Source organism: Bubalus bubalis, chromosome 3, assembly GCF_019923935.1.
Source record: "Bubalus bubalis isolate 160015118507 breed Murrah chromosome 3, NDDB_SH_1, whole genome shotgun sequence".
Classification (NCBI taxonomy): domain Eukaryota; kingdom Metazoa; phylum Chordata; class Mammalia; order Artiodactyla; family Bovidae; genus Bubalus; species Bubalus bubalis.
The window spans coordinates 25468569-25496206 of NC_059159.1; the positions used below are offsets into that span (position 1 = coordinate 25468569).

Genomic DNA, 27638 nt, shown 5'->3' on the forward strand with positions numbered 1-27638 from the left:
CTATGCTAAATGCATCCTGTATCTGGTGTTTACCCTTACAACACCCTTCCCCTTGTAGTTAATATCAGAAAGAAGGCCAAAGAGCACCAAACTGCCAGACTCAATTACTGGGTTACTTACACCAGCCTGTAACAATTTTTGAGAAGATCCTAACACCTTTGTCCCTCATCACCAACTCCTGACTGCAAGCCATCATCTTATATAACCCCCTATACCCCTCATGGAGGGTGGCACAGTTCTTGAGGCACGAGTCTACTTTGTTCCCTTCTCTGCCAGCTGAGAATTAAAGTCGCCTTTCTATTTCCTCCAAACTTCAGTGGGCAGATAAAGTCAAGATTTTGGCCAGCTACAGGAGTTGTAAGAATGGGGCCAGGGATTGAGACTTTGTCTTTTTGAACCTACCCTGCTCATCTCGGAGAAGGACTGAGCAAGAACCCAGACTACATCAAAACTGCACAAGATCTAGGCAGCCCAGAACATCTCCAAGACAATCGCCATATCACACTATCATACCTACTTCACTGCTGACAACCTTGTGCTGAACTTACACCATGAAAATTTCACCCAGGGAAGTGACATCAAGGGTAAGAAATGAGACTGGTGACCCAGAACTTGGCCCCCAAAGAAGTGGATCTGTTTTGCCCCCGATTTTTGAGGAGACAGTTTGGGGTCCAGCACACCCTGCTCCTTCCCCCTAGCAACATTTGATGGCTCCCCAGCATCTGTCCTCCCAGTCCTTCTTGGATGAATGAAGACCGACCCATTTTCAGGGAAACAACTTTTCCTTCTTATGTGGGCCAGGGATGTTGGGACTGTGTAATTTCTCAGTGATCTAGTGCTCACTCCTCTAGAGGTTGGGTGCCCACCACCACTATCCTAGGATTTTTTTTTTTTTTTCATTTGTTTATTTGGCCATGCCAGGTCTTAGTTGTGGCACACAGGATCTTTGATCTTTTTGCAGGATGCGGGATCTGGATCCTGGACCGGGGATGGAACCTGGGCCCCCTGCATTGGGAGCGAAGAATCTTAGTCACTAGACTGCCAGGGAAGTCCCCCATCCCAGGAATTCTAAATAAATTTTTATTAAACTGAAAGGAAAAGAAAGGAACATAATTTAAAATATCTGCTTATTTCATCAAGTGAAAATATGGCAATTAATTTAACCATTTACTTGTTTCCAATTTCAATAAATTCTTCAACACCCTTTGAAGAGTATCTTTGCATTTCTGATTTTTTTCCTCCAAGATAGATTTATATGACTGATATTCCTGGATAAAGAGATGGAGAGTTTAAAGGCTCTCAATTCCTCCAGAATTTCTGGGTCAAAGATGGACCATTCAAAGTCTGTCAACAAATATTGCCAAATAGCTTTCAAGAAATGTTCTAATTCATATTCTCACCAGCAAGTACACAAGTACCTGGCTCACATTAGTAAAAAGAACTCTTCACTTTTGCTTAGTGAGAAAAGTTGCATTTAAACTTCTATTTCTTTGTATGGTTTAATTGAAGATACTTTTCCTTCCATTTATATTTCTTTCTGCCTGTTCCCATCGTTTTCCTATCAGGATGTTAAGTGTTTTATCCTTGTAATATTCTTTTTACAATACGAAAATACTTTAAACAACCAACCAGTTGCTAGTCCATGACTGCTCAACGTTGGCAGCGGGCCACAAAGCTGCGCCAGGCCACTAGGGAACTTACAAGTAGGCAGCCGGCCTTTATGCTTCATTGCGGAAGCAAGCCGCCCACAAATCTTGAGGGCGGGAATTGCTGCAAAGGCGTTGGCTCGCCCAGCCTGGGAGTCTCGCGGGATCTCAACCACCTTTGGGGCCTCTGAAGCGACTACAAATCCCAAAAGACAACGCGCCTCAGGGCCCGAGCGCTCGAATGAAGGCTAAGGTCCAAGGTCATGTGTCTGTCTGCGTAAGCGGTCCGGTCTCTCTCCCATGCCTTTTTCTTCAGCTTTCCACCTTGGCCGCCATTTTGTGGGGAAGGTTATGGAACCTCTTAGTCCAGCAGTCTCTATGGTCGAGCGCTTCAGAAATCGACCAATCAGAAGCCATATCTCAGAGGCAAACCCCGCCTTTGCCCTCATGGAGGCGGGAACTGCCACGAAGCTCCTGTGGAGAGAGAGAAAGAAGTTCCGCAAGACCAATAAGAAAGGAGGACTAGAGGGTGTTAACCAATGAAGGCGCGGGGGGATTGCGGCCAATGAGAGTTGGGGAACCCCGGGACACGTGGGTCCGGGAGCAGTGTGCCGAGTCCTAGAGCTAAAGCCGGGACGTGAGTCAGTCACCTTGAGCCGGGCGAGCGCTGTGGTCTGAGCAGGGGCAGCAGGGCAGTGGGAGTACAGGTGACTTGAAGCCGAAAGCCAGCAATCGGCAAGGATGTGGCTGGGTTGTATGGAGGGGCATTTGTCCGTAGGGCCGGGGAAAGCGATGGGTATCTGTAACCTTAACAATTAATCTTAATTACCAACGGTAATGAGCGATTAACTGTCCCACCTGAGACGGGCGGTGGACTGCTGTTTGAAATGGGCAGGACCCTGAACGGCATCTGTCTAGTTCCTGCCTCCCCAGTCTATCCCGGAGATCATCCTCTTTGAGCATCATTTCCCTGCTGGGCTCGGGCATTCTTTTTTTATTTCCAATCTCCATGACCTTTCTTTACAGACCTGTCGCGCTGAAAGTGGTGGAACGGGAGTTTGCGTTGTCCCTCTGACCTCTAATGTTTTTCTCGGCTGGGGCATGGTTCGAGGAAGAGCGTGGTCCAGGGAGGACGGGCGGGGTGCAGGGGACGACCGAAGGTCGCAACTGTAAGCAAACAACCAGGCTGTCAATGGATTTTTTTTTCCCCCCTGCAGACTGAAAAAAATGCAGACCACCGGGGCACTACTCATTTCTCCTGCTCTGGTAAGCTGCGGCTCCTGGGTGCTCTGTAGCACCAGGTGTGGGAGCCATTCGTGTTTAATGAATGAACTGAGAGGAGCTTGCATCCTGATGATGTTGCTCCTTTAGCGAAGCAGTAAGATGGATGCAGTTAACCCCTGATTATTTGTGCATGTAAACCAAGCTCTCTTGGCTTTGGAATGTGGTCAGAGTCTGGATCTGACGTGTACCCCCAGTCTAGCTTGGCCACAGCAAGATTGCCCTCTGAAACAGTGATTCTCAACCTTGGCTGCACGTTGGAATCATGTAGAGCTTTAAAAAATCTTGATGCCCAGGCTGCACCCTATGGGGATGAAATCCATGCATCTGTATTTTTTTTAGAACTGAAGTGATTATAATGTTCAACCAAGTTTGAGAACTGCCACATTATATTTCTTAAAATAGCTCAAGAAAGCTTTGTTACAGGAGTCTCTGCTTAGGTGACTGTTTCAGGAGCCTCACCAGGCTTACTGGCCCACTCCATTCAGGGTGTGTAACAGTGACTACATTTTTAGCAAAAAAGATTTTCCCCTTCTGATTCCTTTGGTGGTCTGGATACAAATGCTTCCTGTACTTGATTTGATGTTAGTGTGGTTTTTTTTTTTTTTTCCATTCTGGGATACTGATTAAGGACTGTGCCCATAGAAGTGAACTTTGTTACCCAGTTTTAAACGGAAAGATTGCCACTGCCGACTGCACCAGGGTCTCTGGTACAGCCGTGTCTGATAGAAACAGTAATGCGTTGATTGACCTTGAAATACCTTGGACTTGTTTTATTTATAATATTTGTAATCTTTTTTGACAGAAGCTCAGCAGTTAGAGGGGTTTTTTCTTTTGTCTTCTTGCCTGATTTGGAGGAATGTGTGTTTCTGATTTTATAGATCCGTTCTTGTACCAGGGGTCTGATCAGGCCTGTGTCTGCCTCCTTCCTGAGTAGGCCAGAGATCCCATCTGTACAGGTAAAGGAGAATGGGCCCTCTTAAGAATGTCCCCAGACTAGGTTCCTTTAAGTTTGTGCAGTTGTCTTTAAGGCAAAGTGGGAGGACAGTCAGAGAATCTGGGGTGCTTTAATAGTTCTGAGTACCCACAAAGTGAGCATTGTAGGTGAAACTTGGAAAACTGAAATTGAGTTTTCATGAAATTTCCCTAGCCCTGTCTGGTAATGGACTCTAAGACTAATTCTAATCACACCCTGCAGCCTGAGCATTCTGTACTTGCTAAGCAGCCTTCCAACAATTTCCGAGCTCAGGTGGGTGGAGTGAGGGGCGGAGTCAGCCACCTGTCCTTGAGCCTCACTATCTCCTTCTCTCTCCTTCCCTGCTTCCCTCTCTCCCCCTCTCCTTCTAGCCTTCCTACAGCAGTGGCCCACTGCAGGTGGCCCGGCGGGAATTCCAGACCAGTGTTGTCTCCCGGGACATTGACACAGCGGCCAAGTTTATTGGCGCTGGGGCTGCCACAGTTGGTGTGGCGGGTTCAGGGGCTGGTATTGGAACAGTATTTGGCAGCTTGATCATTGGCTATGCCAGGTAAGGTCCAGGGTGGTCTAGAGCATCTCCTACTGTAAATTCCACCTTTAGCAAAAGATCCTTCTAGCTTTGTGTTGATTTCATCTACCCCTATTTTCTCAGAATTTAAATGTTTCCAACTTGGCTCCCTTAAAACTTACCATGTTGATATTCTGCTTGCCTGTCCAGTCCCCAGGATATATGCAAGCTGGGCCCTCTCCCATTCAGCACCCCCCATTCACCTAAACTACTTGAGTCTTCCACTACCAGCCATGAGCCATGCCCTCACCCTTTTCTTTCCCTGTCTCTGTGCCTGACAGGAACCCGTCTCTGAAGCAGCAGCTCTTCTCCTATGCCATTTTGGGCTTTGCCCTATCTGAGGCTATGGGGCTCTTCTGTTTGATGGTCGCCTTCCTCATCCTCTTCGCCATGTGAGGCTCCGTGGAAGTCACCTACCCACCCCTGCTGCTTCGACTCCAGGCCATGCCCGGTGCTGGAGTGTGCTAACCTTTACCATTAAACACAATGTTTCTCTAAACTCATATGCCAATGCCTCAGTCCTTTGCCCTTGGGGAGGGCCTTCATATATTAATAGAAAGGTGAGACAAGGAAGTAGGATTGGGGCAGCCACTGGTGGTTAAAACTCCTCAGGGCTGAGAAGTAGCACTGCCGTGACTGTAATAACATCTCCCAGAGGAGAGAACATGGATTTGTCTAATGATGATTGGTGATTTTTCAAATTTAGTGTAATAATATGTAACATTTTTGAGGGGCTTAATTTGCACCAAGCTCTTTACAGAGTGTTTTGCATTTCTTATCTCAGCAACCCTATGAATTATAAGTGCAGTGATTATACCTATTTTGCAAATGAGGGAACTGAGGCTTAGAGAAACAAGATAACTTGTTTCATCATCTCAGAGCTGGTAAGTGGCAGAATTAGGGATTCCCACCTCAGGCCAGCCTAAGCCTTTATCTGCTGTGTTGTCCCATCTATTTTCATTTTGGCCACACAATTAAGGTGGCACAAACAGGGAAACTGTCCTAAAGAAGTTGTATAGCACCTTAGAGGTGGGCTTCCATCTGCCAGCATTTGGCTCCACTGTTTCATTTCCATTCTCAATTAGAACATTTAGAATGCCTAAATGTTGAATAAAGCTGATGAGGGACATGGTCTGTGTTCCTGGAGAATTTAAAATCTTAGCTCTGCTAGAGATGAAAAGGATCTTTTGGCAGGAGCCAGTGCGGGGTGAGCAGGCTCCAGGAGTTGGTGATGGACAGGGAAGCCTGGGGTGTTGCAGTCCATGGTGTTGCAGAGTTGGACACGACTGAGCGACTGAACTGGCTGAGTGCGTGGGTGAACAAATTGCTTACAGAGCTCCTCACAGTATCTTCCTGTGGTCTCAGTCTGCTCAGCCAGTGTCCCACACTTGGCCAAAGTGGACCTATAACCCAGGTAAAAGAAAGCTAAGCTGATATATCCACAGAATGAACTCAAGGGTGCTGGTAGACATGACCTGCCTCAAATATGAGACCCACTTTTTGAAAGTGGTACTTAAATATACTGTAAAACTGTGAACTAGAAACAATAATTAACACCTTCCAGCTTAAGGGCAGCTAGCAAAGGTTAAAACACCAAAAAAAAAAAATTTGAGTCAATAAGAATGAATTCAATTTACATGCAATTTAAATACAGTCATGCAGGTATTTAGGTGTTAAGCATTCTATGAGTTTGGGGGAATGCTGAAAACCAACAGAGTGGAAACAATACTGAACAATGCCACAAATTATCGGCTCTGTGGGCAGACAAGCTGTGTGCTGAAGAAGAGGGAAAGCAAGGAGGCAAGTGTTGGTTGTAATAAAATCAGCTAACATTTGGGCACTTGCATGACAGGCATATATGTGTGTGTTAGTCGCTCAGTCATGTCTGACTTTATGACTCCATGGACTGTAGCCCCACCAGGCTCCTCTGTCCATGGAATTCTCCAGGCAAGAATACTAGAGTGAGTTGCCATTTCCTTCTCCAGGGTATCTTCCCCACCCAGGGATCAAATTTGGGTCTCTTGCATTGCAGGCAGATTCTTTACCATCTGAGCCATCAGGGAAGCTTCATGACAGGCATCAGTTCAGTCGCTCACTCGTGTCTTGACTCTGAGACCCCATGGACTGCAGCACGCCAGGCTTCCCTGTCCATCACCAACTCCCAGAGCTTGATCAAACTTGTCCACCAAGTTGGTGATGCCATCCAACCATCTCATCCACTGTCGTCCCCTTCTCTCTTCAGCCCTTCCCAGCATCAGGGTCTTTTCCAAGGAGTCAGTTCTTCACATCAGGTGGCCAAAGTATTGGAGTTTTCAGCTTCAGCATCAGTCCTTCCAGTGAGTATTCAGGACTGATTTAAGATTGACTGGTTTGATCTCCTTGCAGTCCAGGGGACTCTCAAGAGTCTTTTCCAACACCACAGTTCAAAAGCATCAATTCTTTGGCACTCAGCTTTCTTTATAGTCCACCTCTCACATCCATACATGACTACTGGAAAAACCATAGCTTTGACTAGGCGGACCTTTGTCGGCAAAGTAATGTCTGCTTTTTAATATGCTGTCTAGGTTGGACATAGCATGACAGGCATGGTGATAAGCATTCTCAATAACTTTAACATCCCTAGGAAATAAGTCGCTCTATTGGTAAGGAAAATGAGGGAGGCACAGAGGTAAGGAATCCTATGAAGGTCATTCAGCTGGTCATTCAAACTCCAGAACCTGTATTCTAATCACTGTGCTGACTCATCTAAGGTCAGTGACATGCTCAAGGTCATATAGCAGACCAACGGTTTCAATCCTAGACTACCTAACATTCAGTAATCATGGTCTTCTCCCACAGGTTTGCTCACCTGGCACATTGGAGGTCAGATAATTCATTGTATGAAGATGTTTAGCAACATCCTTAGTCTCTACCATAGATGCCAGTGACAACCATCCCTTCCCGATTGTGACAGCCAACTGCAAAATGTCAGATATTGACAAATGTCTTCTAGTTAGGGGACAAAATCACTCCCAGTTGAGAACTATTGGTCTACCATAATCCGCTGCTTGTACTCTTAGCCTTTTCCCCTTATGTAACAAGATTGTCCACAGCAACCCAGTGATAGAACCTAAGGCAGAGCCCAGAAATTTCAGGGCCAAAGAGAAGGAACCAGACAGGTTGAAGTGGTAGCTCAGGTATCATCAAGGGAGCAACTGATCAACTGGTAATGCTGTTGTGGAAATGGAATACAGTAACCTTTTGGGATGTCAGGCTGGCATCCTTGCCAGGTCACTACCCTCAGGCAGTAATCAAGGAGCAGCCCTCAGGGAAGACGGTTGCCTTTTCCTTCCTGTGAAGTTCTGGGAACCTATTTTTTCCCAAGGGGCTGATAAGAATTTCCTTTCATCATGGGTTCCAATCAGCTTTGAAACTGCTGGAGTTTCAGATCCAAAACAGCAGGACTGGGAATGTACTTCGTGAGCCCATGGAACCTTAGAGTCAAGAGAGAATGTGCTCCTAGCCTGAGCCAGGCAAATAGTCCATTACCGTTGAGGTTCTTTATCTAAGGTCTATGGCCCATGGGTGGGATCATTTTGCTTACTGCAAAATATTTGAGTGGAGACAAGGGTACATTGTTCTTGGGAGAGGGTCCTTTGTTTTCTTTATATTCTCAGAGGAGTAATGACATTGAGTAACCACTGCCTTAAGCATGGTGGCAAAGAGCATGGACTTGCGAGTTAGAAGGGAGTGCAAATCGCAGCCCTGCCATTTCCTATGAAGTTAATTTTCTCTCCTGAGTCTTGATTTTCTCAGCTCTAAAATAGGGATGAGAACAATTCATGGTGGTTGTGACAACAAAGTAAGATAATACAGGAAAATACTGGGTTTCCCTGGTAGCTCAGATGGCAAAGAATCTGCCTGCAATGCAGGAGACCAGGGTTCAATCCCTTGGTTGGGAAGATTCCCTGGAGAAGGGAATGGCAACCCAGGCAATCCCACTTGCCTGGAGAATTCCATGGACAGACCATGGGGTCACAAAGAGTCGAACAGGACTGAGTGACTAACATTGGCCTCTAGAAGGAATCTACAAAGACCTTTATTAAGATGTCAAAAATATCACCTTTTGCAGAAGGAAATGGCAACCCTGGAAGGCTACAGTCAATGGGGTCACAAAACTGGACACAACTGAGCAACATCACTCATTCACATATGCAAATGATAATACATGTAATATATACATGTACAGATTTTTAATATACATGTACAGTATTAATAAATGTAATATAAAGATGTATTGATATATGTAATAACAATACATATTTTCTTTAAAAATTTTAATTTAGCTATTATTACCTATAATCAGAAGTCTCAAGATACCCAGTCCAAGCTGATTTTTCTGTTCAGTCCCCAATTTACAACCTGGGTGGGAGTTCTTCATCTGTTCCTGGCACCCCAAGACAAAAGGCTAGGCACTGGGGAGGAGAGGCACTCCAGACAGCAGTGGGACACAGGACCTTAGGGAAGGACCAACTTCACGACGTATCGATTTAGAGAAGGTTGAGGCACAGCAGTGACCTAAACTCCAGGGTACTTGCTGGCCTCTGTCCTGGGGAAGAGTGTTTGCCAGGTTGCCATAAGTAAGGTGCTACCAAACTGCTGCACTAAGAGATGGCTCTGTGCAGTCCAGTGTGTTGGGGAGGAGAGAGGCTTGGATCCAAGTTCCCATCTCCCAGTTCTCCCACGGAGACTGCTTGGTTGTGTCATCTATCCCCAGAGGCCATGGGACTGGCTCCAGAAAGCACTCTTGCCCTCTGGCCAAGCTGCCAGGGAAAAGCGCCAGGTATTGCCTTGAAAAAAGTAGCACTGGACCAAGCAATGCCAGTTCACAAAGTCCTGCTAGCCTCTCCCTGGTCCTTCTTCTTCCCAGTTTATAGGCCTTCTGGAGTTCCCTTGGGAGTTAGTGAGCTGGTCCTTTAAGCAGTTGCAGCCCTTCAGGCCTTGAGTTGATGAGTCTTTGTACAAGGCTGGCCAGCCCTTTGGAAAGAAAACGCATTTCTGAGGAAAAGGAAGTGATCCATGATAAGGGGAAGGGCAACTGGCTACCATGTCTTAATTTCCATTCTGTTCACCATTTCTTCAATAATCACGGACTGTCAAGTCCTGGAGATGAAGGTTACTCCATGCTTACATCCCAGAGAATGTCATGCAGTAACTGGACAGATGAGTAACCAAACCACTAAAATAAAAAGCAGTATGTGCTGTAACAAAAATCTGAGTTACTTCAGAGGATGGAGTCATTTTAAATGGCTAATTAATAATAATAATAATAATATGCCTGGGGGTGTTAAAGCTTGGCAGAGAAAGTAATATTACAGCCAGCCTTGACAATGAGTAAGAATAATAAGAATTAATAATTACTGAACACTTACTCTGGCCAGGTATTATGTACATTCGTTATCACATTATCTCTTCTTTATAGCTGCCGTTACTTTATCAATATTACTGATGAGGAATAGAAGCATAGAGAGTTTAAATAACTAGGATTTTCCCTAAAGAAGGGAAAGAGTATTCCAGGTAGAGAAAATTATGAGCAGAGGCTCAGAAAAGGTACATGGGCAAGTGAGGTGCCAACCATTTAGACAATGCTTACCAATTTGCAAAACACATCTTAAAGTGCCATACTTAATCTTCAGAAAAACCCTGAGAGGTAATAATTTATCACCATTCTATGGATGCAGAAATTGGCTAAAAGAGGGTATTTGCAGAGTGCTACAGATCAAAGGTGGAACCTCATTCTTCTCTAAGGTTGTGTTTTCTGTCATTGTCCCATTGCTAATGGGCCTTATACTTGAAAACAATGTCCCAGTAATAAGGAAGAGACTCACTGAGGGACTCACTGAGGGTAGAGGGAAGAGACTCTCACCCATGGGCCTCTGCAGTCTGTAGCCCTGGAGACGGTGTGGAGTAGTGTTTTTCTTTGGTTGAGGTTACCCTGTGAGTTGACTTTTGATCATCTAAGTAATAACCAAGAAAAATTCTGGAATCGTTGAAAAACAAATGAAATGTATACTTTGAATAGACAATAGATGCACAGCACATATAAAAGGTACAAGTGTGTGAATATGTGTGTGTACATATGTATGTTGCAACCAAATCATCAAGCGGCAACCACTATTGCCAGTTTCTTGAGAATCCTTTCACAGATATTTGGGCATTTTTATTATAGAGAGGTAAAACACTATACCAACAAAACACGAAATCTGTATAGCATATCAATTCATTTTGCTTCCTGTTAAGTACCTATGTTTATGACAGGGCCCCTGCTAGATTCATAGATAACACATGATCTAAAGTCCCAAGAAATAGGGGTGGGGAGTAGGAAGCAACAGGTATCAAATTAGCTGTACCTTTATATACCATAATTAGTACAAGGTGCAATGTGATAGTGTGAGAGAGTTCCAAGCTGTAATAATATGCCACCTATCAGAAGGAACTAATAACAATACTCACTTCACAAGTTTGTTGAAAGGAATAAAGAAGACAAAGTATATAAAGCCCTTGGCACATATTAGGCACTCAATAAATGTTTTTTTTTTCTTTTTTTACTCAGTAAATGTTAACACATTTTAATTCCCAATAAATGCTGGCTATTATCATTCAGCTCCACAGTCCCTTGTTGGAAAATTCACAAAACTGTGAAGACAGGACTTCCTTTTTACCAAGAAATTTGGCGGCAAAAATATAAAGTGAAGCTATTTGTTTTAGTATGAATATTCATAAATTACCCAACTAGTATGAATATTCATATGCTTTCCTGCAGAAATATCAGTATGGTTACTCAGTGCTGCCCCAGGTCCCGCTAGGAGTGTTAGATTATGATCCTGTACTCTTGCTAGGAAGAAAAGGGAAGGCTTTTTTTTCTTGATAGCTTGTGTTCCTTAGCCCATAGTGTTTTTTCAGCTTACATATCTCAATAAAGTCCTGAGAAATCCTTCCAGGATTTAAACTCACAGCCCCTTGAGTCCTGCATATTCAAAGACTTGAGGGAAGAAATGCTGAGCGTGGAGTCAGGAGGCTTGATTTTTTTTTTTTTTTTTTTTTTTAACCAAGCTTCTCTAGGTCTGTTTCAATATCCCTATGGCAACGCCTAGCAAAAGTGCCTGGCATTTAGCAGGCCCTTCATAAATATACATCGAATAAATTCTAAAACGAGGTAGTTTTTCCACTCGCAGTTTCTGATTCCTTTCTTCCTTCCTCTTGCTTGTGTTGCAGGCAGGGGGCAATGGCAGCCCGCCCTCCGTGAGTGAGGGTGCAGGAAGGATAAATCACACAGACTTTCGGACAGGAAGGGCCCTAAGCGAGTCAACTCCTCTATTCAGCGCCTCCCCACAAAGAAGCTGGAGCCTCAATCCTCCCCCTTGCGCAGGTCTGAGGGTAGCGTTCCTAAATGTGGTAAATGGTCCTCCTCTCTTCCCCTTTCAACGCTTGAAAACAAAATATTCCTCGGAGTTGGGCACCCAACCACACCTAGGAGTTCCAACCGGCCTCAGGACCTACTCTCCCAAAGCGCGGGATGCGCGCAGGCCCAGTACACACTCTTGCCCGGCGAGCTCCGACCCCCACCCTCTCTGGAGGACTGTGGGTGGACGCTCTTGCAGAGCGCTTCTCGCTGCTCTGGGAGGGGAGGGGCGGAGCCAGCGCCGCCCGGGCCAGGGAAGCGAGGGGGTGGGGACACTCTGGCCCCGCTCTCGGTGGTGCAGGAGCGGGAGGGAGCAGCGGCCGCTCTGGTCGGCGGACGTGCTGCCTAGCAGTCCCGGAAGCGAAGGAGCGATGGCGGAGAGTCCGACTGAAGAGGCGGCGACGGCGACAGCAGGCGCCGGGGCGGCGGGCCCTGGGGCAAGCGGCGTTACCGGTGTTGTTGGTGTTAGCGGCAGCGGCGGCGGGTTCGGGCCGCCTTTCCTGCCGGATGTGTGGGCGGCGGCGGCGGCAGCGGGCGGGGCCGGGGGGCCGGGGAGCGGCCTGGCTCCGCTGCCGGGGCTCCCGCCCTCGGCCGCTGCTCACGGGGCCGCGCTCCTTAGCCACTGGGACCCCACACTCAGCTCCGACTGGGACGGCGAGCGAACCGCGCCGCAATGTCTACTCCGGATCAAGCGGTGAGCCGGGGTTTTTCCTCCCCCAGCCCCGAGCTCCGGGACTCGACCTTCCCCGCCCCCCCACCTTTTCCCACTACCACCCCCCCAGCCCCCGCCTCCTCCGCGCTGCCTTCGCGGTGGCCCAACTCCAAGGCCCACGTCTTGCTTACCTGGAGCTTCGGGATCCAAGTCCTCTTTCCCCCCGCCCCACAAGCACCAAGCCCCTCCTAGCCTGTCCAGGTCCGACCCCGCCCCTCAGTAACCTCTCTGGAGCCCTTGGTCTCCAGTCCGGACACCCTACCCCACACCACCCGACCTCCCGCCCGAAACCCGACCCTTTCGCGCTTCAGTAACACCCCCTCCCGCCCTCTATACCGCCTCACTCCCCTCTTCCCCACCCGAGCCTTGCTAGATGCTGCCGGGAGGCCCCACCCAGCGGTCCCCTGCGTCGTCTCCTCCCGAGCCCCGTTTGTAATACACACACAGCTTGCTTTGCCCGGGCTGAGACTCCAGGCCAGTCTGGGTTTTTATTCCCGGCCTCCTCAAACCCCCTTCTCAGAGTCCCCTCCCCAAGTCTAGGTCTGTTCCCCCATATGCCCGCAGCCTTCCCTTGAACCACTTTTCTAGAATCCCAAAACTGTCTGCTCTCACACCTGTTCCAGGAACTCAAGCTTCCTTCACACCCAGCCCCCACCCCTAGTCTCACTTTGGCTTGTAATATCCCACTCAAGACTTTTGTTTTCTGTAGTCTTTCCCCTGAGTCATGTGATTTACTTTCTGAAGCCAATATACCCAATTCAAATATAGGAACAAAGGTCCAAGTCCCTTCTGTGCTTATTTCTTGGGTGACTGGTCTTAGATCATATCATTTAATAGATAATGTTTTTGCGAAATTGCTTAGCGTATAGTACCTATCACAGAGGAAAAGGGAATGCTTTTTAGCTACTGTCAATCCTGAAACCTGTTTGCTGACAACCAGATTCTCTCCCCATGCCCCCATCACAGTCATCCTCATCTGGGTAATCACATTCCCCACATTCCAAGTTCCTTCAGATGTTTCTACCTACTGATTGTTCTGAAAATTAATGAGTATACTGTGTGTAAAGTACCTGGCCCAGTGCCTGACACAGTTTGCCAGCTCCATCGAGGTTGCCACCACTAACTTAAATTCAGCACTCCTCATCTCTTGTACTCTTCTGGCCATTTTCAGCCTTCCAATCCTAATATACCTCTCAGTTCTACCAATACTTCTTTTCCTTTATTCTGTTGCTTATATGCACTTTTTAATGTCCCTGTGTATCCTCAGTTCAGTTCAGTCCAGTCACTCACTCGTGTCCTGATTCTTTGCGACCCCATGGATTGCAGCACGCCAGGCTTCCCTGTCCATCACCAACTCCAGGAGCTTGCTCAAACTCATTGCAAGAGCAAGTCCCTAAACTTTCCAACTAGAACATCCTTCTGTAGATAGACCCTTGCTCACAACTGATCCATTCTAGTTCATGAGCTATGACCTAGAAGTTTTCTCATCTTATGTAGTAATGGTTACATGTCCTCTAACACATGTGCGATTCTCAGCAATTTCAGAGGATCCCTTCCCCAGCCTGAAGACATTTGTACCCTATTAGTCTCCTGGGCAAGAAGGCCGTTATTGCTCCCTGTTAGCTCACTTGCTTCATATAATCCACATGCCAACAACAATCTACTACGTGGTTTATAGAATTGGATTTTTAATGGAATTGTTTAAGCCTTCCTAGTAACTGAAAAGTCTTCATTTAGCATTCAGGAGTAGTACCTGGGAATCTTGGAGGTGGGGAGTGAATGAAGTGCCATGTGGGAGGATGTGAGAGTAAATGGGATGTGGCTTTTCCAGGGTGACATCTGATGCCATCGGGATCTCTGATCCCTCCCCCCCACTACCCTCCCCCTGAGGAAACAATGCCCCTTTGATAATAATTTGTTCTCTGCTTGCCTGACAAGTACTCCTTCAGCTGAGATTTCTCAGCCAACAAGACAGTGCAAACATTTGTGGTACCAAGCACCACCTTCTCAAACCCTGGCCTCATTGAGGTGACAACAACTGTCCTGCTCAAGGGGTTCCCCTTTTTTCTCCTCTCCCTCACTCCCTTCCACTTCCTCTTGGTGTTATACAGGGATATCATGTCCATTTATAAGGAGCCTCCTCCAGGAATGTTCGTTGTACCTGATACTGTTGACATGACAAAGGTATGTACCTTGGTGGGGTTTGGGGAAATTGGGGCCATAAAGTTGGAAGAGCCTAAAAGAGATTATCCAGTTCACATCTTTGATTATACAGGTGAATAAATCAAAACTGCAAGAGAGTAAGTGGCTTGCCCAAGGTCACACAGTGAGGTGGAGCAGAGCCTTGAATAGGTTATTTGTTTTTGGGGTGCCAAAGGGTTCTAGTTGGCTTGGAAAATCCCAGTTTATGCCTGTTGTCCAAGCCTAACTATTAATAGGGCTCTCTTTCCCTCAAAAATGGTCCAGTTTGGGTGATAAATTATATGAACATCCTATTGTACTGTCCAACTCTCCCCCTATCCTGCCATTCTTGACCTTTAACTGTGGTGCTATAAATCAGATGAAAAGATGGTTGGGGATGGGGCAAGCTTGAGTGAGCAGTGTTTGTAGTTGCAGGGCCTTGTTTAGGCTCCTGTCCTTACTGATCCTTTTGAATATCCCTTCCACCCCAAAGACCGTTCCTGTCTTGTCCACACACAAACACAGAGAAAGCTTAAATTCCTCTGGCATAGATACCTAGACTTCTCTGTCACTGATTACTCTATCTTAGAGATGAATTTTCACTTAAACTGATATTAGGAAGAAATTGGATTACCTAAATCTTGTGTTGTTTAAATGAAAATTCTTCATAGTATCATAGAAATTTCCTAGTATCGTAGAAATTTCCACATGTTTAACCTAGGCAAGTCCAAATTTCTTACTGTAAGAAATTAGAGTAAAAATTCAGATTTGGTATTTTTTGTGTGTCTCTTTTGTTTTAATAGGTTTCCCTTTAAATTGAGATTTTCCTTTTTATGTGGTTGGAAATTTTTTCTTGGGACATCTTGTCCTTAGTCAAATATCAGTGTTATATACTAGTCCCTGGGACCCCAGAGTTGATGTCATGTTGATACCATTTGAGCTTGCTATTCCGAAGAACTGAAGGCTAAAAGATAACAAAGGATGCCACCAGGACAAGGTGGGGACTGTAGATGGAGGCATTGGATTGCAGGTTCTTTTTCCTTTTGCTGTTTAAATTCTGAGCAGACTTAATTGCCTAGGAGCCTTTGCAGATGAAGAAATATAACTGAGTCAGTTAAGATTTTCCTCCCTTGGAGAAGAGAAATCTTGTTTGATAATCACAGCTGGAGGAAGAGAATTTAGTTCTAAGTGCTGATTTTTATTATTATTATTTAACTTATGGTTTGGGGGGACGTTCTGGGGATAGTCTGTGGCTCTGAGTGGACCCTGAGTTTCCCCATTTTTCTTTGTATCTTTCACACAGCTGGATGCTGCCTGAGCCACATCCTCTACAGTAGGTTTGATCCTCTGCAGAGGAAACAGATACCATAGGCCCCCATCACAAACCTCAGCTCTGCCCTGTGATTGACACTGTTGTGGCCTCCGATCCCTTTCCTCTTTTCTGCTCATCTACCTCCCCTTTGTGCTACATAACTGGAGGGTGGAGTTGCATCGTACACATGTTTAACCTAGGCAAATCCAAATATTCTACTCAGTTAAAAAAAAGGACTGATTTCTTAAACATTGCTAGGATAATATTTTACAGGTGTGTGTTATATTTTGTACGTTGATGTTCTATTCGTTACATAAAATGCTGATCAGCAAAGTCCAAATGGAAAGCATACTTTAAGGGACACTCAAGGGTGATTTTTGGCTAGATCCAATGTTCACCCTGGGCTCTAACTTTAGAATGTAAGCCCTGAGTAAGATGCCACTCCACTGTAGTGGGGGTTAGTAAAATTCCAAAAATATTAGTGTGAGTGAGCACAGGCCATTGATTCTGCATGGTGAGGATATGAAATATGGATTCAGATGAAGGTCCTGCTTCTGGTGTGGGTAGCAAGTGGAAGTCAGGAGGGTTTGGGATGGGACATCACCTCACAATTTTGAGATGGGGTTTTATTTTGCAGATTCATGCATTGATCACAGGCCCATTTGACACTCCTTATGAAGGGGGTTTCTTCCTGTTCGTGTTTCGGTGTCCGCCCGACTATCCCATCCACCCACCTCGGGTCAAACTGATGACAACGGGCAATAACACAGTGAGGTTTAACCCCAACTTCTACCGCAATGGGAAAGTCTGCTTGAGTATTCTAGGGTAAGAGGAGACTCCTAAGTGGCCAAGTTGGTTGTCAGCAAATACTACTCTAGGCCAGCCTTTATCAACCAGGGTTTCTCATCTGAATCACAGAACATGGAAAATAATTGGAATGACTGTTTCCTCAATTCTTCCCTGGATGGTACTTGATTATTATCATTCTAGATGCAAAAAACAGAATTTATGATGTACAATGGATGCCTTAGTGAAGTGGTTCACCCGAGCAGCAGTAACACCTGGAAATTTATAGCCGTACAGAATCTGGGCCCCACCCTAGACTTAATATATTAAAAGCTCTGAGGGTAGGGCCAGCAATGTGTCTTACAGGCTCTCCAGGTGATTCTGGTGCAGACTGTTGGAGAACCACTACCTTAGGGCATCAGGGCTTAATTCTTTCCTGAGCAGGTTGAGAAAGGCTGCAGATCCTGTGCCATTCAAGGCTGTGAATGTCTTATTTCTGAGTTTCTCGTGAGTGGCTTTGGAGGAAGTGGTGGTGATGATGATTATTATATGTTAACAACTGAATAAAAAATGTTAGATTGGAAATCATACCAGATACGAAGTTTCAAGTACATTTTTGTTTCTAGGTGATGCCAAGATTTTGTTTCATGTAGTTCTCATCCATTCCCTTTTAATCACCTTTGGGGGTTAAAAATTCAGAAAGAAAATATTTTCTAGCATATTCTGGATTGGTCTTTTTAGTGTGATCTGAATTTCCCTGAGTCAGAGAACAAGTAAAAACTGAAGTTAAGAAAGTTGCCCAGACTGGTGATACTGTTGTCTTTCTTCCTGTTCACTCCAGTACTTTTTGGGTTTGTGTAGGGAAAAGGCAGCTGAAACAAACTTCTCCTCATCCCCATTTCTCTCAAATGTAGGGATATGTTCCATGATTGTGGCAGTGAGAAAGTCCTTTAAAGGAGATTGTCTTTAAAGAAGTCCTTTATCTCATTAGAGAATTGTCTGTGCTGGAAAGATGGTGATATGTGTGTCCCATAGTGGTAAGGAGATTTAGTTGTTGCTTCTGTATGGAAGCTGTTCTTGAACATGTGTTTGTATTAAGTTTTCCTTCATTAGGCCAGTATAAAACTATTTTGAGCAAACATCAGCTTACAGTAGAAACAGGGGAAGTAAGAGGGTGTGGAGTAAAAGTGACACAAGTATTGGATGGAAAGGAAAAGAAGCTACTCGGAATTTGAAAATTTGCCATCAAGAATCAGAGGAGAATATTCCCATGCATACTTAGTTGTCCATTCACTTTATCACCGTCATTCCTTTCCTCCTTAACTATAAAAAATATTGGGCTGACTTACAAAAGACATTGAAAGTTTACCCTGTTGACTTCAATTCCCACATACTAGAAGCTTCAAAGAGTGATGTCTAGGGTTCCTGGGGGAGCAAAGCTGAGAAGAGAAGTTGAGAGGCACTGAAGAGTGAGCTCTGAGTAAGTTGTTATTCCTCATCACTTACTGGCCTTTTCTCAAGACCAGCAGGGAGAAGGAAGTGGCCAGTTAACTTGAACAAGCCAGTACTGTTTTAGGTTATGTTCAGCTTCCAGCTTAGGTGCCATCTCTTCTATTAATGGAGCTAAAACATAAATGTCTTTATGTCCAAGCTTCCCTCCTTCTCCCAACATTCCATCAGGTTTATGAAAGAGCAGTAATTTTGGTGTTTCTCTGTTGTTGAAGATGTTATTCATGTATTACTTTGAAATCCTCCGCACTCTTGGAGTGCCCTTTATTTCCTTTCTGTCCTTTGTCAGAGTTATGTAGTCTTCAGAGAATTTGACAGTCTTTGGGGGCTTGATAGAGACTGGATCCCCAATCATCAGTCCCGCCACATGGCCTCTATCTAACCAGATGGCTTCACTCCCTTCTCTGCCTCTGTGCTCAACTTCTCTCTTCTCTGACTCCATCACCACCCATAAATAAATAAGCAAGCCCTTTGAGATCCATAGAGGTTAACATTTAGACTGTCTTTGGAGTTGTTCTCTTACCTTATTTCTTTCATTTTGATGAAGGGAACCTCCCCTGTCTACTGTTTCTCTCCTAGCCCTGAGAAAATCTCTTCAAAGTTACCATGCTTGCTTTACCCTCTTTTGTGCCACTTGATAAGAGGATTAGTCAGTTGACTGATTTCTGGTGAATGAGAGGAGATGGAGGCTGGGAAATTCCAGAGTATTCATAGTGAAGGAGAAAGTGAGTCACTCACGATGGTGCTGCCAGGCCCCAGGGCACTTGTACACTGGTCTTTCTGTGTGGCCTTTCCCGTCTCTCTGCCTCACGTGCTCCCCTCCCCTCTGCTGTGTTTTGCAGTACGTGGACCGGCCCTGCCTGGAGCCCAGCCCAGAGCATCTCTTCTGTGCTCATCTCCATCCAATCCCTGATGACCGAGAACCCCTATCACAACGAACCTGGCTTTGAGCAGGTAAGGCCAGGTGGGCCCAGCTCTGCAGTGTAGAATATTGAATATAGGGTTTTAAGATATCTGAAAGATCTGCTTGAGGGTTTTTGTTTCATTTTGACCTGGCTCAGTGCAGTGTATTAAACTTGTCACTGTTGGAACTGGCATGTGTGTGTCTTAATAATGAATTTTTTTTCTTAACTAAATTACAATAACATTATCAAGTTATTTCCATGGACTTGGATTAATCTACCATGTGGAAGTTAGTGGAGTCATTTGGAAATTGATTTCCACGTCTTCTTTGGAAGGTTGCAGCCAGTGGGTTCTTCTGTATGCCTCCATTCTCCAGTATCCCTTTAAGGTGCTCCCAAGTGACTGCTGCTGAGCCAGACTTTCTTCTGGAATCCTGAAGTACTGTTACCTACAGAGCCAAAGGAGCAGTTGTTGGCTAGAGCAAGAATATTTTAGTCAGTGCTGCCAAAGAAAAGGTGGAGGAAACTCATGTTTTCCAAGGGGGTGCCGTATGCCAGCCACTGCCAAACATTTATATGTAACTTCTCACTTAATCCTCATACTACCTTTGCAAAATAAATGTTATCCCCATTTTCAGCTGAGGTAATTGTGACTCAGAGAAGTTAGTTAACTTTCACAAGGACACACAGATCAGGATGTAGTCCCAGGAGCCCAAAGTTTTACATTATTCCAGAGACCCTTCCAGGGTTACTCGTGAGCACAGGAAAAGAATTCCACTGATATGTCAAAGGATAATGATTCGGTTTAGGTGATTAAAACAGCTTAATTCATTTTGAAACTATTTGAGATAATGTTAACGGTGATTCCTTGGAGACCTAAACAAAGGGAAATACCCTTTAAGAATGAACAAAAATTATGCCCTAAGCCATCCTTTCAAACATATAGTGAATGCAATTTCAGGAGTAGTAGAAATGGACATGGACCTCATTGGCTAACCAAGGAGCTTATTTTTACGTATTGTTTGGAAATTCAAGACATGCGTGCTAAAGTTGCTTCAGTCGTGTCCAACTCTTTGCAACCCTATGGACTGTAGCCTGCCATGCTCCTCTGTTCATGGGATTCTCCAGGCAAGACTGGAGTGGGTTGCTGTGCTCTCCTCCAGGGGATCTTCCCAACCCAGGGATCAAACTGCATCTCTTATTTCTCCTGCATTGGCAGGCAGGTTCTTTACCACTAGCGCCACTAGGAAGCCCATGTCACTTTCAAGACGTGACTTTTATTCTTTTTGTGTGTGTGTTTGACTTTTATTCTTAAGTCTACCAAACATTCTTGGTTCATCGAACCCTCTTGTCTTGGTGGTTTTTCAGTTTCCCAGGCAGAAAGAGATGCCAGACTCTTCCATTTGTTAAATAGTTAGATCCAAATCACTTGCTTCCTTCTCCGATGACTACAGTGACTTAATAATAGGATGTGTACACCTTTTGAGTGCCACACAACTTTTAAAATCATGGAATCAGATCAGAGCCACCACCCTCATTTCTCTTCCCTCCTGTGTTCTTATGGTACTTGCTATTTACCAAAGTAGAGACTGAAAATCCAGCTTCACAAAAACAGTATGTCATCAACAGGAATGTAATACAGGTCAATGTTAAAACTGAACTGCTACCTCAGGGTAATACCATGGAGTTTGCACAAGTGTTGAATACTCTTGTTTTCCTCAGAAAGTTTACAGTATCCCACATTGCCCTTGGGATTTTTCTCTGATGCACATTGGGAACTGAGATAGTAGGCTGAAAGCATGTTTCTCTTTCCTGTTCATTTTATGTTTTGATCAGGGCCAAGGCTCTCATTGATTGATGGTGGTAGGAGGGAGCAACAAGGGAAGAGTTAAAGGTTGGGATACCATGCTCTCACATTTTCACGTCAGCTCTCTAAACCAAGTTTGGAGTTTTTCTTTTGAAAATTTCGAGTTCTACGTCTGATAGATAACAGTTGATTGAATGATGGTGGCACCAATGAGCATGTACAGGAGTTAACCAGGAAGCATCCTGCTATCTATAGGTTTTTCAGGTTGAGACTCCTAGCATCATTTATAACTTTTTGTCCCACCATTTTTCTTACATATGGTTATTTCCCACTTAATCCTTTCTGCAAGGCTGTTCATTTCAAGCTTAGGGAAATTTGATGCATCTGGTTTGCTGCTTATAGTCAAATGATCCATAGCAGAGGATGGGTGTTGGTATGCATGGGGAGAGGTGAGTGGTCTCAAGTACTTAGTTGCTCCTCATGTCTGCCATATAGTGGGAGAGGTATCCTCATAGTTAATTTGCTTGGTTCATATACCGTATACTAATCTAAAGTCTCTTCCCATTGGGTTTTCTTTTTACCTGAATTTTATACTTGGATACTGTGCTATCTGTCACATTATAGGAGAGACATCCAGGAGACAGCAAAAATTACAATGAATGTATTCGGCATGAGACCATCAGAGTGGCAGTCTGTGATATGATGGAAGGAAAATGTCCCTGCCCTGAACCCTTAAGGTATGTGTAAAGAGAGCCCACTTGATACTTGGTATTCCTTTTGGAGATTTAGCTTGTTCATACCTTTGGGGCAAAGTCCAGTGGGAGATTAAAAGGAAAGATGTGGTTCATGCCTTTAAAGAGCAAGTGACCAAAGGGTTATCTAAAAGGAAGTTCAAAGAGTCTGTCAGTTTTGGGAGAGTGCCAGGCCTGATGGGAAAGATGTAGTCCATGCCCTCGGGGAACCCTTGTTTGATGAGGACCTGGACATATTAAAAACATGGGACTGTTACACAGCCAAATGAGGTGTAGAGGACTTCATAATAAACCCATTTCTTAGTGTTCATGTCTACTTCTAGGTGTTAAAACTAGATGAACAAAGAGTTAATGAAATAAACTTTTCTAAGATTTGAAGGGGCTACTTTTATTTTTTTTAAGTTGATATAGGGTTCATGTGGCAACCCACTCCAGTACTCTTGCCTGGAAAATCCCATGGACGGAGGAGCCTGGTAGGCTGCACTCCAAGGGGTTGCTAAGAGTTGGGCACTACAGATAGACTTCACTTTCACTTTTCACTTTCATGCGTTGGAGAAAGAAATGGCAACCCACTCCAGTGTTCTTGCCTGGAGAATCCCAGGGACGGGGGAGCCTGGTGGGCTGCCGTCTACGGGGTCGCACAGAGTCGGACACGACTGAAGCGACTTAGCAGCAGCAGCAGGGTTCATGTACAATGTTTCAGGTGTATCTAGGAGAATTTTGAATAAGCTTTGGGATTAGGGATGGCCTCTGGAAAACGATTGGGCAAGTCATGAGTTGAAGTTGGGGTTCAGGTGATCAGTATTAACAGTCACTCCCATTTTAAAATCCTTAAAATCTAAGGGAAATAAACCATGGGCTGTCAGTGGAAAATAGAGAAAGTAATCTCTATTTTCCATTCAAAGAATTTTGTAGGAAACCAAATCTGGTCATGGGAACTCTAGCTGCTTAATTTGGCATTAAAGTTAGATGGTGAAGCGGTGGTGCCTTCCCCTCTTGTGCCTGACTTAAACTTCTCTGCTTGTTTTCCAGAGGGGTGATGGAGAAGTCCTTCCTGGAGTATTATGACTTCTATGAGGTGGCCTGCAAAGATCGCCTGCACCTTCAAGGCCAGACTATGCAGGTAACAACAGCGCCCCTGCTGCTAGCTCCAGAGACCTTACAACAGACCATTTAAACCCCCCCACAAGGGTGACGTCCACATCGTCATAGCATTCAGAACCAAAAGGAACCTGATGCGTTTGAGTCACTGAGACCCAAAGAGAGTGAAGCCATCTGGAGTTAGTTCTAGGTTCCTGGCCTAAAGTAGGTGCTCATGAGTAGAATCTGAATCATTCTACTTTCTATCCTGGAACTCCTTCCAATTTTGGTGAGCAGTCTTTTCAAACTAAGAACATCAGCCCTCTCCGAATTTAGGGATCATAGAGTCAATTATTGGATTTCATCTCTAGCTCAGAGGGGTGCCAAGAGAAAGAATGGTTAGGGAAACATTTGAGTGTGCAGTTGTTATTGTTGAAAGATTCCTGTTACAAGGATGGTAACCAGTTGTTCATTCTCTGCCAGAAATGTGCTTCTGCTTCCAGTAAGAATGTAGAATTCAGGCTTGTTTAAATGAAGAGGTTCTTATTAAACTAAATTGTAAATAGACTCAAATATAAGCAATAGGTTGAGAACCCTCCTGTCCTGAAGGACCAGTCCTGTGTTTTTTGGATCCTTTACTTGCTATAGAAAAGTGGTGACTTGGCTAAGTGACTAAGACGTCATCAGGTTTTTTCGAGTTCTTTTTGGTCTGTGTTTCCACACACCCAACACCACCAGCCATGGGAGTAAATGTCCTGTTTCCTCAGGTGCTCCTCAGAGATGGTAGTTTCCCTATACTTCCTTCAAGGACTTCCTCCCTGCCTGCCCCATTTAAACTCAGAAGACAGGGCAAGTTCAAGGTTGACTTGTTCCTGAAACTTTTCTAAGAGTACATTGAGGATACTGCATGCTGTAGCTTGTTCCCCATCAAGAATTCTCTTTGCTGGCATCTAGCAGTATTTCTAATAGTCTGTGAAGGAAAAACAATTTCTGATGAGGGAAGGGCAGGAAAAACAGCATCTGGGGAAGAGGAGAGTGGGTGGAAATGGAGCCAGTGATGAAAGGAGGAAGATTTGAGAAATTGACAGCTCCAGATTAAGTGTGAAGTTCAGCCTCTGGGGACCATAACCCTCACATGTGGAAAGTGCAAGCTGTAGTCTCGAGACTGTGCTTTCCATCCACTGGCCCCAATCGTGAGGGTAGTGTGTGTGCAAAAGTGTGGCCGGAGTTTATGTGGGAGAGGCAGGCATTATGTGAGAGGGAGGAGCATGTACTTTTTTGTAACTGCCAAGGAAAGAGGTCTCCATTTGTGTAAACTTTGGCCCAGCTACATTGCTGCCATAATCCCTATTTAGCATTTTTAATCCCTTTTTTATATTCTCCACCCCACCCATAGTTATTTTTGAGACTTTAAGGACAGTTATCCCCTTTCCACATGATGTTTGGTGATCTTTGATCTCGAATGACAAGGACTAGCTGCTGCTGCTGCTGCTAAGTCGCTTTAGTCGTGTCCGACTCTGTGCGACCCCATAGACGGCAGCCCACCGGGCTCCCCCGTCCCTGGGATTCTCCAGGCAAGAACACTGAAGTGGGTTGCCATTTCCTTGTCCAATGCATGAAAGTGAAAGTGAAGTCGCTCAGTCGTGCCCGACTCTTAGCGACCGCATGGACTGCAGCCTACCAGGCTCCTCCATCCATGGGATTTTCCAGGCAAGAGTACTGGAGTGGGTTGCCATTGCCTTCTCTGGACAAGGACTGGAGTGATGCCCAAAAGTCTGGACAGGAATGTGGTGACTAATCCCTGGGGAGGAGGGCAGGTGCTTATCCAGAAGTCAGAATTCCTGAGTTCTCTACCTGCCTGTGATCTTTTTTTTTTCTTTTTTTTTTTTCATGCCTGTGATCTTAGAAAAGTAAATTTCCCTTTTGAGTATAGGGAATGAAGGACAGTTTTTCCCTTGTATAGTTTGTATGAAAGTGAAGTGTTAGTCACTCAGTCCAACTCTTAGTCACTCAGTCCAACTCTGCGACCCCCATGGACTGTAGTCCACCAGGCTTTTCTGTCCATGGGATTTCCCAAACAAGAATACTGGAGTGGGTTGCAGTTTCCTTCTCCAGGGGATCATCTGACCCAGAGATCGAACCCAGGTCTCTTGCATTACAGGCGGACTCTACCATCTAAGCCACAGAGAACCTCTCATAGTCTGTATGAAGTTAATTGAAAACATTGCCATACTTAATGATTACAGTCCTCGTCTTGAATTTCTCTTCTCTCCTCCTGTTAGTGCGTCCCCCTTCTGCATGTTGGCTTGCTTTTGGGGAATGCAAACACATTTTAATGTTAGCCCAAGCCAGACCTGTCTGGTTGTTGAACATGCCACAATATTCCTTCCTCTTTCCCCATGCTCAGAAGTTGTGTGTGTACTTCATGTGGGCCTAAAGCTGTCTCTCTAGGGTGAGCCACCCAGACTTGAATCTTCCTTCCCGATTGTCTCCTTTCCCCCCCACAGGACCCTTTTGGAGAGAAACGGGGCCACTTTGACTACCAGTCCCTCTTGATGCGCCTGGGACTGATTCGTCAGAAAGTGCTGGAGAGGCTCCATAATGAGAACACCGAAATGGACTCTGATAGCAGCTCATCTGGGACAGAGACAGACCTGCACGGGAGCCTGAGGGTTTAGACCCTGCTTCCCTCTCCCCTTCCCCAACTCAAGAGTCTCAGCAAAGTCCCTTTCCCCCACCCCAGAGATGGAGAGGCACTGTGTATCTCCCTCCAAATGTGACGTCATCCTGCAAGATGGCAAGAACCAAGCAAGCTCGGATCCCAGGGTGTGGGAGAGGGGAGGCTGTTTCTGATCTGACCTCCTTGGCTCTCGAGCATCTGGGACTGTGTTCATCCCGAATCGGGGGCCAAGGTACCTATGCAGAAGCACCTAGGGCGAGGGCCTCTGGCAAAAAAAACAAAACCAACACACCTCTCCACAGGGCCAGCTCCTTAGGGACAGGTGGGAGACGGAAATTGCAATTCCTAGAGGGAGTGTTCCCAAAAGATTTATGGGGATATCTGGAAGGGAGCTTGGGGTGGGGGGCTGTCTGTGACACTTCAGCAGTCTGGGTGGTTGTCTGTCTGTCTGTCTGCAGTCTTGAAGCAGGGCTCCCCAGTACCCTTTTCCTCCCTGCCTCTACCCCCATTATTTCCCATGGGCCAGCGTAAAAGTTTTTCCTAATTTATAGTCACTGTTCTAGACAGACCAAAGAGAAGGAACAGTGGTGGAGTCTAGGCTGCTGATGAGTAAGCTTTACCTAGCACCTGAGCACCTTTCTCCTGTGTCCCCCATTCCCTCACCCATTTTAGATTTAAGACAGAAGGTAAATGTGACTGGGACTGAACCAAGGTCGTGGTAAAGCCTGCACAGGCACTGTAAGAAGCTGAAAATGCCATTTGTTCCCACAATCACTGATTAGAAAAGTCCCCAACACAAGCAGCTGCTGTGTATATGGGATTAGAGCCACTACATAAAAGTCTCTTTAACAGATTTTTCATAAATAACTAGTCACAATGAGGGTATTTCTCCTGGGGGTGGGATAGAGAGGAGGCTGATGCTAGTCCTGTTGTATTTTGTTTGGCTGTCCTTGTGTATTCTCACTTCAGCCTGTAGTCTCACCTCCTCACTTCAAAGCCCAGGGAGTTGTGGGGAACGAGGGTAGCCAATGGCAGAGGGGATGGGGGCTGGGACTCTGAAGACTCCTCCCCTTCTCCACCCCCCCTCACCTCCAGCTGCTCTGTCACTGACTGATGGGTGTTTCCCTGGCTGTGTTGCTTCTCTTATCTGTATTTAGCTGCAGTGATCCCTTAGCTGGTTGGCTCAGAAAAATGTGCTTTAGGTGCCCTGTGATACTGGGCATCAAGGGAACCCATCCTTCCTGGTTTTGATGTATTCTCCTGTACTTTCCAGATTCTTACTGTTAGGGCTCCCAGTGGGCTAATAGTGAGCTGCATGACACAGGGCCTCAGTCAGTATCCAGCCACATGTAAAGGGGAGGATACTGGTAATTTGTACCTGCTCTGCCCGCTGCTAGGGAGGCCTCTGCCTTGCGGATCATGGGACCTCCCAGGGGTGGGGGGTGGGAGGGTGGGCACAAAGGAGAATGTCCTACTTGGGAGGGCAGGAAGAAAAACTGGACAGTAAGTGGGCTTGGGGGATGGAGGTTTAGCTTAGCACCTAAAGGCTGGGTCTTTTCACAAGGAGACTCAAAAAGGGACCCTGCTTCCAATTTTCCCTCTTCCATTCCCAGCGCTAGTACAGGGCTTGGAAGAATGCCCTTGGTCTGTTGGTCCAGTGTCGTCTGTCATCCATTTAAGTGTTCCCACTTTCAAGTGACAATCCTCCTTGGCCCTGCCATGAGCAGAGCATGTCTGGCATACCAGCCTGACTTTTACGCCCTAAATCTTGAGGAAATATATGCACAGGAGTCAAAGAGATGTCTTTATATCTGACTGTACATAAATGAATTTTTTTTTTTCCTTTTTGGTGCAATAAAGTTTGTTTTGGCAGAAGGAGGAAGCGCCTGTGGGTGTGGGAGGGTTTGTGTAAAAGAAAGAGTGTGATCATTTTGACAAACTTTTCACCTAGGCCTGAAACTGTCGGATAAAGATAGTGCTCATTGGAAGCCAGAAATTTGGGTTA

General features: G+C 45.5%; 2 protein-coding genes and 1 long non-coding RNA gene across 6 annotated transcripts; 2 read left to right on the plus strand and 1 right to left on the minus strand.

Moving 5' to 3' along the window:
- Positions 1-2204: 2204 nt before the first annotated feature.
- ATP5MC1 (ATP synthase membrane subunit c locus 1) lies at positions 2205-4974 on the plus strand. 3 transcript variants are annotated; one of them, XM_006049701.4, is made up of 5 exons: positions 2205-2353; positions 2864-2912; positions 3809-3886; positions 4275-4453; positions 4753-4974. In XM_006049701.4, exons 2-5 carry the CDS (start codon positions 2874-2876, stop codon positions 4865-4867), a joined length of 411 nt encoding a protein of 136 aa, XP_006049763.3. In that variant the 5' UTR covers positions 2205-2353; positions 2864-2873; the 3' UTR covers positions 4868-4974. The 3 variants fall into 3 exon arrangements, with proteins under 3 accessions (XP_006049763.3, XP_044795011.2, XP_025136085.3); XM_044939076.2 differs by having other exon boundaries at positions 2261-2283; XM_025280300.3 differs by having other exon boundaries at positions 2266-2381.
- A 3559-nt stretch (positions 4975-8533) lies between these two features.
- On the minus strand, positions 8534-12828 carry LOC112583695. 2 transcript variants are annotated; one of them, XR_006549505.2, is made up of 3 exons: positions 12756-12828; positions 10377-10467; positions 8534-9689 (listed from the first exon to the last, which is right to left on the minus strand). It is a non-coding gene; the product is annotated as an uncharacterized LOC112583695 (long non-coding RNA). The 2 variants fall into 2 exon arrangements; XR_003107845.3 differs by lacking the exon at positions 12756-12828 and having other exon boundaries at positions 10377-12032.
- On the plus strand, positions 12181-27508 carry UBE2Z (ubiquitin conjugating enzyme E2 Z). Its single transcript, XM_025280301.3, has 7 exons — positions 12181-12606; positions 14736-14808; positions 16755-16942; positions 19255-19366; positions 21746-21858; positions 22906-22996; positions 25461-27508. The coding sequence occupies exons 1-7, from the start codon at positions 12284-12286 to the stop codon at positions 25629-25631; spliced, it is 1071 nt and encodes a 356-aa protein (XP_025136086.1). The 5' UTR covers positions 12181-12283; the 3' UTR covers positions 25632-27508.
- The last annotated feature ends 130 nt before the right edge of the window (positions 27509-27638 follow it).

Excerpts from the sequence above, each read along its gene's own strand:
- ATP5MC1 (XM_006049701.4), top strand. The coding sequence starts at position 2,874 with ATGCAGACCACCGGGGCACTACTCATTTCTCCTGCTCTG. Across the intron at positions 2,913-3,808 it reads TACTCATTTCTCCTGCTCTG|ATCCGTTCTTGTACCAGGGG; the intron begins GTAAGCTGCGGC and ends CTGATTTTATAG. Across the intron at positions 3,887-4,274 it reads CAGAGATCCCATCTGTACAG|CCTTCCTACAGCAGTGGCCC; the intron begins GTAAAGGAGAAT and ends CTCTCCTTCTAG.
- UBE2Z (XM_025280301.3), top strand. The coding sequence starts at position 12,284 with ATGGCGGAGAGTCCGACTGAAGAGGCGGCGACGGCGACAGCAGGCGCC. Across the intron at positions 16,943-19,254 it reads GTCTGCTTGAGTATTCTAGG|TACGTGGACCGGCCCTGCCT; the intron begins GTAAGAGGAGAC and ends TGTGTTTTGCAG. Across the intron at positions 21,859-22,905 it reads CCCTGCCCTGAACCCTTAAG|AGGGGTGATGGAGAAGTCCT; the intron begins GTATGTGTAAAG and ends CTTGTTTTCCAG.